General features: G+C 37.5%; 1 protein-coding gene across 7 annotated transcripts; it reads right to left on the reverse strand.

Annotated features, from left to right (window-relative positions):
• Positions 1 to 3983: 3983 nt before the first annotated feature.
• ints13 (integrator complex subunit 13) lies at positions 3984 to 11286 on the reverse strand. Of its 7 annotated transcripts, none has more exons than XM_078942185.1 (19): positions 11126 to 11263; positions 10790 to 10830; positions 10338 to 10584; positions 10163 to 10237; positions 9437 to 9639; positions 9217 to 9297; positions 9020 to 9110; positions 8811 to 8939; positions 8485 to 8508; positions 7493 to 7577; positions 7252 to 7344; positions 6819 to 6908; positions 6200 to 6378; positions 5584 to 5748; positions 5320 to 5474; positions 5004 to 5234; positions 4792 to 4922; positions 4457 to 4592; positions 3984 to 4255 (listed from the first exon to the last, which is right to left on the reverse strand). In XM_078942185.1, the coding sequence occupies exons 3-19, from the start codon at positions 10560 to 10562 to the stop codon at positions 4219 to 4221; spliced, it is 2130 nt and encodes a 709-aa protein (XP_078798311.1). In that variant the 5' UTR covers positions 10563 to 10584; positions 10790 to 10830; positions 11126 to 11263; the 3' UTR covers positions 3984 to 4218. The 7 variants fall into 7 exon arrangements, with proteins under 7 accessions (XP_078798311.1, XP_078798310.1, XP_078798309.1 ...); XM_078942184.1 differs by having other exon boundaries at positions 10786 to 10830; XM_078942183.1 differs by having other exon boundaries at positions 10790 to 11281.
• Positions 11287 to 12242: the final 956 nt, after the last annotated feature.

Here is a 12242-nt window from a genome sequence, read left to right on the forward strand (position 1 = left end):
TTAAACTGTAGAAGGTAGTGTTGAATCCAGAAAAGCGAGTAGGGGTGTAACGATTGATTTTAACGATTTGATTCATATCATAATTTGTGGTAGACGACACGATTCATAGTTCATTTTGAATGATCCGATTCACTGACCTAAAATCAATCCAAGACATCTTTAGCCAAAACGTCACTTCATCAGCTAACTAATACACCTAAGATGATTTACAGACAATTTCATGAGTCAAAATCTTAGTCATATTAGACTACATTTCCCAGAAACCCTCATTTTGATATAATAAATTTCGACTTTGTTGATCAAATTCAACAACCAGAGTTTTTACCTCCACCCTCTTGTCCTCGGCTGTGCTTGTGACATTAAGGCTACTTTAAACCAAAACATCCTACTTTAAACATTAAAAATGTTGTTTTTGTAGTCGGTTTTCTCAAAGCTGGACTGGAGGACTTGCGGGGAATTGTCATGTTTTTGCATCTAGAGAGCGCCAATCTGGAAATGATGTGTCCGTCTGGTTTGTCCTAACAAACTGTTTAAAGTGGTTTTCAAAAAAAATAAATAAAGTAAAATGAGTCAGCAAATGGATTAGGCCCTGCTCACTATCTGTAGCTCAGTGGATACAAAAGTTAAATTGACTAAATTGATTTTTCTTTGATCCCTGAATGTATCCTGTTGTGAAGCCCCCATTCTAGTTTGTTTTTCTTTTTTCTGTACTTGCAAGGATGAGTCCAATCTCAACACGTTACTGTTATATTAATTCCCTGTAATTCTATATCTTTAGGCAATAAAGTAAAAAAAAAAAAAAGTAGGATCTCCAGAGGAAGTTTGACTGTGATCGTGATCATGCAGGTTCAGTCATTTAACTCCTCTGAACTGCAGATCATCACCACAGCTTACACTTTCATTGTTCTGTACTCGTCATGTACCATTTGTTATTAATAATCAAAATATTAGAGGGATGGGTTCTTTCAAAGCAAGATGAGGGTATATTTGAAATAACGCCTTTATTATCAGACATATGTCTCTACTTTTTAAAACTCTGCATTAATGTTTTAGCCCAGTCTCTGGAGATAATAATTGATCCATGAAGTGAGATAAAACTTCCAGTGATTGATCAAATTCAGGAAATAATAGGACTGAAGGTACTTTGCAGGGTGAGGTTGCTTTTCCTTTCTGCATGTCAGACAGCTGCAGTTTCCATAAATATACGACTTCCTGCTTTTATCACAAACCCTGAAAGCATTTTCTTCGATTTGATGCTTTATTTAATTTGTGTACTTTGTAAACAAAATATGTACTGATTGGTTGCTTCTACTCGCCATGTCGTCATTTGTTACATGACAAACTAAAACCTTTTTTTCCCTTTTTTGACAAAGTTACTGCTAATTAGTGTTGTGGAGCCAAAATTAATTAGTAAAAGTTCTTTGTGGCCAGACACTTCATATCTAAACTGAAATATTTGTCATTAGTCAAATATCTCCCCTTAGCCAAAAGTAGTACACCTTAAGTATACTGGAATATTTGTTAAAATTATATATTGCATTTGGAGTCATTGTATGTCATAAAGATGAGCTGCAATTAAGTTCCTAAACCCTTTTCTCTCTATTTACTGTCATCTGTATCTTATGTTTCCATTTGTCTGCCTCATCATCAATGTAGCTGACACAAAGCATACTAAAAAATAAAAACCCACAAAACTAATAAAGTCCCACTTCTGTCATTGTTTGATCTATTGTAAAAGTGTTCCCAGTGGTCTTTAATTTATGATTATGCTGTTTTTACCCAAAATTTTAAAAAACTGTCATTTTCTAGGACAGTAGTTCTTTAGATATTTGTATCAGAGTCTTAGGTGGGACTGTGGGGGCAAAGCAACCCCGCCCACCCTTCCCTGTTGCAAAAAGTTCTCTGTTTCCACTCTCTCCCACTAGTTTACAGCCCCTTCATACCCCTAACCCAAAATTACAGATTGCAACAAAAATGGTGTGCAATACTGGATCATCCAGCTGTACAGTTTTGATCCAGATGCCAGCTCAGACGAGGAAGAAAAAAAAGATGTACCTGGATCTGGTCGTCTACAAATGCTTGAGGCGCAAATGCATTCTTTTTCAAACTGAATTCTTCTGTCAACAATTTGAATAAAGAAATACTCAGAAATGCATTTTTACTCTTAATTGTCTTTATGTGAATCTTCCATCATCAGAGAAATGCCACAAGAACATTTTAAAAACACAATTTTTAATTGGAGTGCGTCTTTAACTATTTAACATGAAGGATTTGACTGATTTAAATGTTGATCGTCCTGAAAAAAAAATCTGATTTTTGTATGGTTAGTTTTTCTTGCTCTGAACAAAATGGAAAGTTGGAACATTTAAAATTTAAAACAAATCAGCTCAGATGTTTTCAAGTAAAACCTTTAATAGATGCTAGTTCTACACAGCTCGCTGCAGCCTCATTCTGGAAAACACAGACACATCCATCAACAAGTGCATAGTTCGTGGCATACTCCCCTCAATCCTCTGTAAACATGCTGTAGATCACACAGCAGTGACCCTCACCCAGCTTCCCCTCTGACATGCAAAGACAAAAACAAAAGCCTCTCGTCTGACCTTTGGTTTGACCTCACCGGGAAACCCCCAGCAGCCTCTGACTCACAGTCAGCCCACAGTGAGCACTGAGGCTGCCGCTGCTGTGGACTCCTGCATGACTGCATGGGTTTGTTCTGACCCGCACCATCATGCACATCAACACAACTACCGTATGCAAGAATGGGAGCACGTGAAAATGAGCCATGAAGTATCTTTCTATGAGTGACATTCAGTTACGTACAGAAAAGTAGAAAATCTGGAGGAAAATGGACATTTTCAGGTAATTGACTCCTAGAAGCAATATTCATTTAGGAGTTTTTAGAAACCAATAGTTTTTGGTCTCTCAGATGTTGAAATCCTAGAATCAACTCCATTATTGATCTGCAGAGACGGAAAATTCTGTTCTGGTGTTTCTGGAAAACGTTTGTAGTTAACGAACCAACTGTGGAGTATTTCTAAAACATCCCAAACAAATCAAGGAATTTATGTAACAACAGTCATGAAAGTCGTGTTTATCCAGGTCCATCAGTCAAATCTCTGCCAGCAGCTCAATCAATGTCACTGTCTTAACTTGTCAACCGAGTAGTTTGTGAATGAAATATAAGCTAAATGTAGAAAAACAAAACAAAAAAAACCAGTACTTTCAATCTTTTAAAGATAAAACTTTTTATTTAAAAAAAATTTTAAGAACGGTCTACTGCTCTCTCTACTGCTGAGGATCTGTCACTACATCTCTAATAAAATCTGTTTTACAGGATAAGCTTTGTTTTTATAATCATAATGAAAAAAAGTAATAAAAATCGTTATTTTCTGGCAGCTTTTTAGTGGAGACTATTTGTGAACTTCTGTCAAAGTTATTCATTATTTCTCAATACATTACATTGTTTTCCTAAATCAGAGAAAAAAAATAAAATAGAAAAAGGAAGAAATTACCTTCTTGAATGGAGTATTAGGGCCACCATAAAAGAAATATATATATACAAAGTCGTAAATCTATGAGAAAAACATTGTAAAATCATGAGTAAGTCTTAGAAAAAAGGTAAACCAGATTCTTGAGCAGTGCAGTGTTCTGCAACATTAATTAAATTATGCTTTATTTTATTTATCAAAACATTTTAAAAGCTAAATGTGAGATTTCATTTGCAAAAATGCACAAATTTTCCTTGTAAAATTACCACTTACTCATAATTTTGACTATTATTGTAAAATTTTACTTTTGCATAATTTTACAATCATTTCTCGTAGAAGTTTAACTTCCTTCTCATATCTTTACAACTTTATTCTCATAAAATTTTGAACTTATTCTCAATATTTTATGAATTTATTACATTTATTTTCACTTATGGTGGCCCTTATACTTCATTATACCTTTTTGATCAAATCAAACAGCTTCAACATAGGTTTTACTGTAAGTCCATTTATTTACATTGTTAAGGACTTATGCAAAAAGCCAACAGCTGTGTTCTCTACAGGCAACTTTCAATGTTTTCTTTAATATCTGAACAGTTCAGCTACAAAATCTTGAATTATAAAATTAGAAAATCCTTTGTTCAGAGTTTACAGTTCATTTATTTATGTCTAAGATGTCTCATGTTCTAATCTTCAGGAGAGCGAAAGCAGATGATCGGTGGAAACATCATCTGGAGGCTTTTCCGTTTTCATGCACATCCATCCTGTAAACAGAAAAGAAAATGTTTATTTAGCAACCATATAAAAACATTTACATTTTTGCATTTCAATGAAATATAAAAATAAATCTTAAAAGAAAAAGTCAAATTTGTCTTTTTTGATGTTGATGTGATCAGGAACTGAGCTCCATTTGGTAAAGAAGGAGACAAAGATGATCAATTTAAAAAAAAACAACAACAACAAACCCGTTTTCCTCTTTGAGGTGCTGGTACAACTCAAACTTATTGTTTACGGAGCTGACTCTTCCCACAAACTCTTGGTGCTTCCTGGAGTTGGCTGCTGTGATGCGATTGGTCCACAGGGAGAGGAGCGACACAGGACCTGCACAGACAGCTTAGACTTTAGAACCAGAAGCTGCTGGTTTGTAAAAAGGTTCTTTTTAAATTCACAAGAAAAAAGGCCATCAAAATCCTCTCATCTGAGTGTTGAAAGCAGATGAAAATAAATGTTATTTACACTTAAGAGTTCATTAAAACAAGAAAACTGCTCGTTTAAAGAAATGCTTCATCAGTACTCGAACCTTTTGCCCTTTCTGGGGGTTGAACTTCATCTACCATAAGGCGGGGCTTCTTGTTTAACGGCTCAGGTGAGTCTGGGGAATCCTTGATCACCTCTGCATCCTGCTCTCCCTTCTCCAACAAGCCCTTTAGTCTGGAGTTGAGGAAAGAGAAGAAAAATACCAAATAAAACGTCTTCATATCAGGAAATCTGCAGCCTGTGATCAAAACTGACCTCTCAGAGTCCTGCCAACTTTTATCTTCCATCTCTTTGCTGCCGTTTTTCTCGGCCCGGTCCTCCCTATCCTCCCTCTTCCTCCCTCTTTTCTTCCTCTCTTCTTCCTCGGGGGGTTTGCTGCGGCAGGCGATGATGCAGTCCAGGACCCGCTGGTGTCTGTCTGTGGCTCCGGCGTGAGTTTTCACCAGCGTTTCCAGCTCGTTCCACATGATGCGGTACTGTTCGTCCCTGAGGGGAAAAAACACGGGAAGTGTGACCTCCCTGCTGACACTAGTCCCACTTTTCAACAAAGCACTAGAATCTGATCAAACACCTCTTGGGGCCTTTGCCCCTGGATCCCACTGTAGAAATGGGGAGTGGATCATTCTTCCTCTCCATGTCCACCAGGTTGTAGACAGTTTTCTGGCAGGTGAGGACGTCCTCCTCAGTGAGAGTCTCCTTCACTATCAGATTAGCCAGAGGAACCACCTACAAGATAAAATAAAAATCCAGACACTGAACATCTATGAGCAATCTAGAGGAGATCTTTGAAGGAAAAGATGCAGAGAGACGTCTGAGCATCTGTAGAGCTCCTCACAGCCTGCATGTTGAAGATGGTGGTCTGGGAGATGATCATGGGCCAGTATCTGGTGTAACGTTCCAGCTGCGCTTTCGCCCTCTCCACAGGTACTTTTCCCGAGGGATCATGGGAAGATTCTGCGACAGGAGTCAGACGATTCTCCCTCATAAATTCACCAAAATCCTGGAAAAATAGATAAATAAATCTTACTAAGCGGACAAAAGCTCAGTAAATGTGAGTTGACGTATTTGAAAATTTGAGGCAGCTTTTCGTGTTCAAGAAAGACAATGAACACAAAATAGAAGCTGCAAAAAATGACCATTAAAACAGCTAAACTTCAAAATAAAAGACCCCGCTGAAAACTGGATGGTAAAAGCAGGACAATGACTACTTTACATACTTTGCAGTAAACAAAAACTTGTTTTCACCATTATAAATCATCTTTTAGTGAAAAACAAGGAAATCCCTACAGAAAAAAGCACAAAAATTAATTTCAAGATTTTTTACTAAAGAACATGACAAGCGACATTTTTTGGTGTCTTTTTTAATACCAGTCAACATTTCTGAGAGATACTGGTTTAATAGTAGGAGTGTCATTTCTGAGCAGATGTCAGAAATCAGCAGGTAAACATACAGTGATTCTGTAATCGGTCACTCTGCCCCCACAGCCCTCGCTGATGGACGGCGGGTCCTCTAAGGTGGAGCGGTTGCTGTTGAGCACGTGGAGGAAGATCTCGCCTCCATGGCTGCTGAGCATGTGACTGATGACCTTTGACCCTGACTTCCTGGGCTGCTCCAGCAGCACCGATCTACCTGTGGTAAGAACACATAAACAATGCACAGATCCGATGGTCAAAGAAGTTTCATTTGAAAAATAAACTTAAAGAGTAAACCCTTTTCAAAAGAAATTTAACTAAATATAAATAAATTCCCACTCCAATCACCTGAGATATTTTAAAGGTGTTCCTAGTGATCATTTAATTATATTTCTGCAAAATAATTTTTTGGGGCCAAAATAAATTTTAAAATGTGTCGGAGCAGGGAGCTTGTGGCCCCGCCCATCGTATTTTCTACATCAGAAATATGATCTTTCTCTTTTTCATCTGCTCCTGATTTCCAACTATTTGATTAAAGAGGTACTCAGAAATGCAATTTTAAGATGAATTTTCTTTATAAATGTCCTCCATCATTACAAAAATGCCACAAGAACAAGTGGAAGTGGGTCTTTAAATGGATCGAAATGATGGGCTTACCATTCAGAAGAAAGTTTGTTAAGCACGATGAAGGCCGACTGTTTACGTCTGTAGGCGAAATGCGATAAGCTCCTGTGCAGTAATGGAGTTCTGCATTGGGGGGGAAAAAAAATAAAAAAACAACACACAACTGTGATATTGAATATTATTATAAACTAAATCATTGCCTTTGTATTTTTGTAATAGAAAGTAGCACAAAATGTCAAATGTATTTATTTAATATGACAAAAGCTGTTTTTTTCCAAAGAAAGAAATGTTCAATAAATTTTATTAAAACCCTGCAATGGACTGGCCACCTGTCCAGGGTGTAGCCTGCCTTTACCCAACAATAGCTGGGATAGGCTCCAGCAACCCTGTGACTCCCAAAGGGGATTCAGATAGATAGAAATCAACATCTGATCCTTAAATCTCTGGGTTGACAGTCAAATCCAACCTATGTTGTTGGTTCTGGGGGTGCACCACTTCAGTGTCACGGTCTCCTTAAAGCTGTTCTCTCGAGTACTTGTTCCTGCCATGTGCAAGTCACCTGGGAGGGGGACAAAAAGCTGAGTTTAGCTGAAGCAAAAATTCAAAAAAGGAAAAGAAAAAACATGTTATAAAGAGCAACTCTTGTGTGTCAGTCTTGTCACTAAGCAAAGACAGCCTCGATCAATTACTGAAAGGTGGGAACCAACCGCTTTTAAAGAACTCCAGGTGAGCGTCCCTGTGGTGCAGCAGCTCGACGTCGTAATTGGCGGATGTGTTGGCGTGCTGCTCCTCCTGTACAACCGCACACACATCAACATGCATGCAGCCATTTTCTCTAACATGCAATCTTAAACACAACAAACTAAAAACCATAAAGGGCTGAGTTTCAAAGAGATAATGATGGCGGATGAGGTCAAATTAAATGCTGACTGGGTTCTGTAAATACCAAAGCACAGTCTACTGACAGTCTTTTTTTGGCCTCTCTTGTATTTGCTTTTAGTTCTACACTTTATCATCTTTCAAAAATGATTTATTTACTAGCATCTTTTTACATTAGTGGGTCAAGAATTCTCCCACCTTAGAAAATTAAGCTTTTATTCAGCTTCTTTTTATAAACCGCTAGAAAAGTTTTATGTCAAAAATGAATCCAACTTAATCAGGTGTTGGCCTGACAAACACTGCCTTCGTTTAGTCAATGATGCATTCGTACAGATGGCTGCATACAGTTTATGCTCAAGGGATATACACAATTGCAGTTTAGTCATCTAGACAAAATAATGGACCACATTTAACGGAAAGTTTTAGTCAAAGGAGGAGAAAGATTTAAGGAAAAAAGGGACAGAGAGCAGGGGGAGGCTTAGAAAGACAGACAGAATTGAATTAGTCAAGAGGAGCCAAGGCCGAAATCAGACACTCTCTCTACAGTTCCTTTTTTTTAAACCTTATTTTGAGTCTCCCCTGTTAGGATCAAAACTAAAAAAAATATAAAAAAATAAAAAAGTAAAATCCTGCTGTGGGAATTGAACTTTTCAACAAAAAGTGGCTTTGGCTCCCCTATGTCTGAGCTCCATCAAATCTGTCACATCAGAACCACCTGAAGCAAAACTGTTTACAACAGTAGAGCTCAGAATATATACACTAAGTGGTGCAGAGACAAGCCCGTCTTCAGTTTTGACATGTGTGTGATCAGAGTACTAACCTGTTCGCAAACATTTAATGTGGGCTAGCAAAACAGAAAATACAGCATGAAACCAGCAGCAGGTTCACAGTCATATCCACATGCAGATGAGATGATGAACGCAACGGAGAGACTGCAGAGTTTCATGTGTTATCATGGCTGAAGAAAACCACACTCAGAAGGTTAAGCAAGCAAATCAATAGTCGAATCAAAAGGGAAGAATTCAACAAAAGTAAGCAGTGAAGTTAAACGCAAAACTTATTAGTAGAAAGCAGAAATTTGTCACAGATTAGGCTGATGTGGGATGGACAAGACAACAGGGACAACGGAGAGACGACACCCTATACCTTCATGGGGATGTTTGTGATGGTGGTGGAAGCCAAGTCGAAGTGCTGCTGGACCAAAATGTTAAGTTTGGAGGCAAGGTGCCGCCCGGCCCGAACGCTGTGGACCTCGCTGGTGAGCAGAGGGGAGATCTGAAAACGGCAACCGGTGTTATCAGGAGAAACAACAAGGATGACAAAAATGAGGCTGTACCCCGAAGATTTACACCCACTTCTTTCTTTGGCCGATCAGAAACCAGAGTGTCCTCACCCTGGGGGTAGATGTGGACAAGAACTAACTCACACTGCTGGATGCCCATCAGCCTGAAGAATAAAATCATAAAAAAACAATTCAGCATTGAACATTTTATTAAATCATTTTTTTTTAATCATTTCAATCAGCTACAGTTTGTTACGAATGATTACTGACCTGTCTGATCCAGCAGCCAGCTTGTTTTGATCTAAAATAGTCTCCTGTATGCAGTCTTCCAACATACGGACATGTGTGTCACTGTCGGTGTATAAAAAAGAAGCCAAGATGATTTGCAACCATCAAGGACAGAGATTTAACAATTTAAAAAGATGATAAAAAAGTTTTTTTCTACAACCTATGACTGATTTTTAAAAGAAACTTGTTCAGTCTCTCTAACCTTTTTGCGTTAGTCAGACAGATGATCCGGCCTCGATTAGCGACCCTCTCTGCTGTGTCCATCAAAGCTGTGCGCTTCTCATGCTGCAGCTCTGTGATTTTGCATAAAGACTCCACTGCAGCGACCAGCCCGTGCAAAATGCTGCAACATTCTGGGTCCTCACAGGGATTTGGTGGCCCAACAGCTGCCAAAGCTGACATTAGCTGCAATGGGGGAGAACTATGTAATGGCATATCTCACACATAAGACCAGTGAAGAAAGACCCACCCTGATCATCTTTTGATCTATAGTAAAAGCGCTTCCAGAGGTCTTTTAATAATAAATATTTCTGCTTTTAGCCAAAGTAAAAAAAAATTGTGTTGTTTTCTAGGACATAATTTCTGCAGAGGGGTAGTAGTTCAGTAGAAATTCACCTCTGAGTTGTGGGTGGGAATGTTGGCGTGGAGCAACCCCGTGCCTCTTTCCCTCCCCGTTGAGGAGCAGAAAAGGGACATTGTGGCCCGCCCAGAATATTTTCTACGTCACAAATAAGCTCCTTTTTAAACTACATTTTTTTATCTGCTCCTGATTCAAAACAATTTGAATAAAGAAATACTCAGAAATGCCATTTTTAGCTGAAGTTTCTTAACTTATGTCCGCCATCATCAGGAAGAAGAATATGTTAAAAGCACCAAAAAGACAATTTTCCTCAAAGGGGGTCTTTCAGTACAAGTTTTGCGTATTTACCTCATGAGTGCTCTGATCTCCTCGTCTCCAACTATTCAAGATGTGGAACTCTGAATCACTCACTATATAGTTGACCTGTTTCAAAGCAAATGTTTTCATTTATACACATGATATAACTAGCGTGTCTGAATTAAAATAGCAATTGAATGCATAAATAAATCAAATAAAAACAAACCAGTTTGTCTTTCGGGTAAACGTCGTAGAGGATCCGGCAGTATTCCATGGAGCACTCCACTGCGCAAGTCCATAATGATTTGGAGACAGGAGCCAGAGGAATGACCCCCTGAGCTCGGCTTTTTGTGAGAACATCACACTCTACCTGCTGCCGACTGGACTCTGCCATGTAGGGACAATGGTCCACTACAAAGACAGTCTTGTGTGCCACTGAGAACATCTTCATATTTGAAAATATGAAGTTATCTCTGAAAGAAAGAGGGCAGTGTCATCTAACCAAAACATTCAAAAAAGGAAAATAAAATACTCATCCAACAGCTAGATAAAATTGTCAAATTATTTTTTCAGCATATTTTGGTAACATAAACACCCAATTACTTGCAGTAAAATTTAATTTGAAACTACATGTTTACAAATTAGATAAGTTGGAACTATAAGTAGTAACTCACCTACCACTAGGGGAAAAAACAGGTTAGCAGCAGACGACCTATGTCCTAATGATCCAGCCAGAAAAAAATTAAAAAATAACATTTATAGGCAAGTTATTTTAAAATACGCGTATATCGTATAGGTTATTACAGTTTGGCCCAAAAATAAAAATGAAAGACATGATACATGTTTCAATTCGCAGGTCCCATCAGCTACGATAAATCGGCCGTTAGCCTGTTAGCTCACGACAAATTTTATATCTGCCGATTATTATGGCCTATTCTTCCGCGAGAGAGACAACTGCCAATATAATGTCTGTTTGATAGGATTATTAAGTTATTGCAACGACTAATTGGGTACCTTGCTATCAAACAAATGCAACCTAATAATGTTCACATTGCTGGAAAAGATGAACACAAAGAATGCACTTCAAGAAAGCTAACAGGTTTGTTGTTAGAGGAAATGTGGTCCGTCATCTTTTTCATTCCGCTCCCCGGTGCCTCGCGAATAGTTCCTGGCTCATTTGACATCACTTTAGCTCTCTATTAACAGAAAATAAATAAATACAGTTTTCATTATTTGTATTTAAATATTGCTAAAACTAATTTTTTTAAAAGCCTTAAAAATGTTACACAGAGAATCATGGTTTGTAAAAAAAAAAAGAAGATTATGTTTACATTCAATTGAAGAAGAAGTATAAGAGGCAATTCACTCATACATTGTACCCAGAAGTTTAGTCCATTAGGCCTATATTGTTTCCTTTAAAAAAAAAATCTGAAAACTTGTCGTTATGACCTTCAGCTTCTTTTGAGTCAATCATAGGAAAACAAACTGGAAAGGCATAAAATGTAATATTTATATTAATATATACCTCCCAAATATGACTTGTGAATTGCATAATAAACCACAAAAAAGCAGTTTAAAGACACAAAACATAAGAATGAACGAATAAATCTGTTAAAAAATATTTCCTTTGCCTCCTATATCAGAGAAAAGGATATTAAAATTCTTGCTTGTTATTCTTTTCTGTAAAATATTTAAAAAAATACAAAAAGAACTTGTTAGAATAAAAAAATCCTTTGTTTTATAAATCTTAATTGAAAACATAAAAAAGGCATGCAGACAGGAACATAAACAGTATGTCAGGTTTTCAAAATAAACGCAAAAGGGGGTAGGGAAATTAAAAACAACAATAAAACAAACAAATTTATTTTAATCTATAATAAAGCTGAGAAAGACTGTAGGTTTTTACTGTTTTATATTTGTACTGGATCAAATAGAGTGTAAGTAATGTCTTATTTAGAACTCAAAGACATTTGCAGTTTAATTTGTTTCTTTACAATGGAAAGTAGTTTTCACAGAAAGCAGCTCCAAAGTACTTTACAAAGTTTAAAAAATATCAAAACACAAGTAAAAGATAGAAGAGAAGACAAAACCCGCCCTCTCCTCTTCGATGTCCTCCGCCCCCCCAGCCCAA

Source organism: Oryzias latipes, chromosome 23 (genome assembly GCF_053564925.1).
Source record: "Oryzias latipes strain Hd-rR chromosome 23, Olatipes_Hd-rR_3.1".
NCBI lineage: Eukaryota > Metazoa > Chordata > Actinopteri > Beloniformes > Adrianichthyidae > Oryzias > Oryzias latipes.

What these genes read in the sequence shown, in the direction of transcription:
- ints13 (XM_078942183.1), bottom strand. Translation starts at nt 10,562, where the DNA reads ATGAAGATGTTCTCAGTGGCACACAAGACTGTCTTTGTAGTGGACCAT. An exon ending in TGACCGATTACAGAATCACT is followed by an intron (nt 5,749 to 6,199) that starts GTATGTTTACCT and finishes CTATTTTTCCAG; the next exon opens with GATTTTGGTGAATTTATGAG. An exon ending in AGTTGGCAGGACTCTGAGAG is followed by an intron (nt 4,923 to 5,003) that starts GTCAGTTTTGAT and finishes CCTCAACTCCAG; the next exon opens with ACTAAAGGGCTTGTTGGAGA.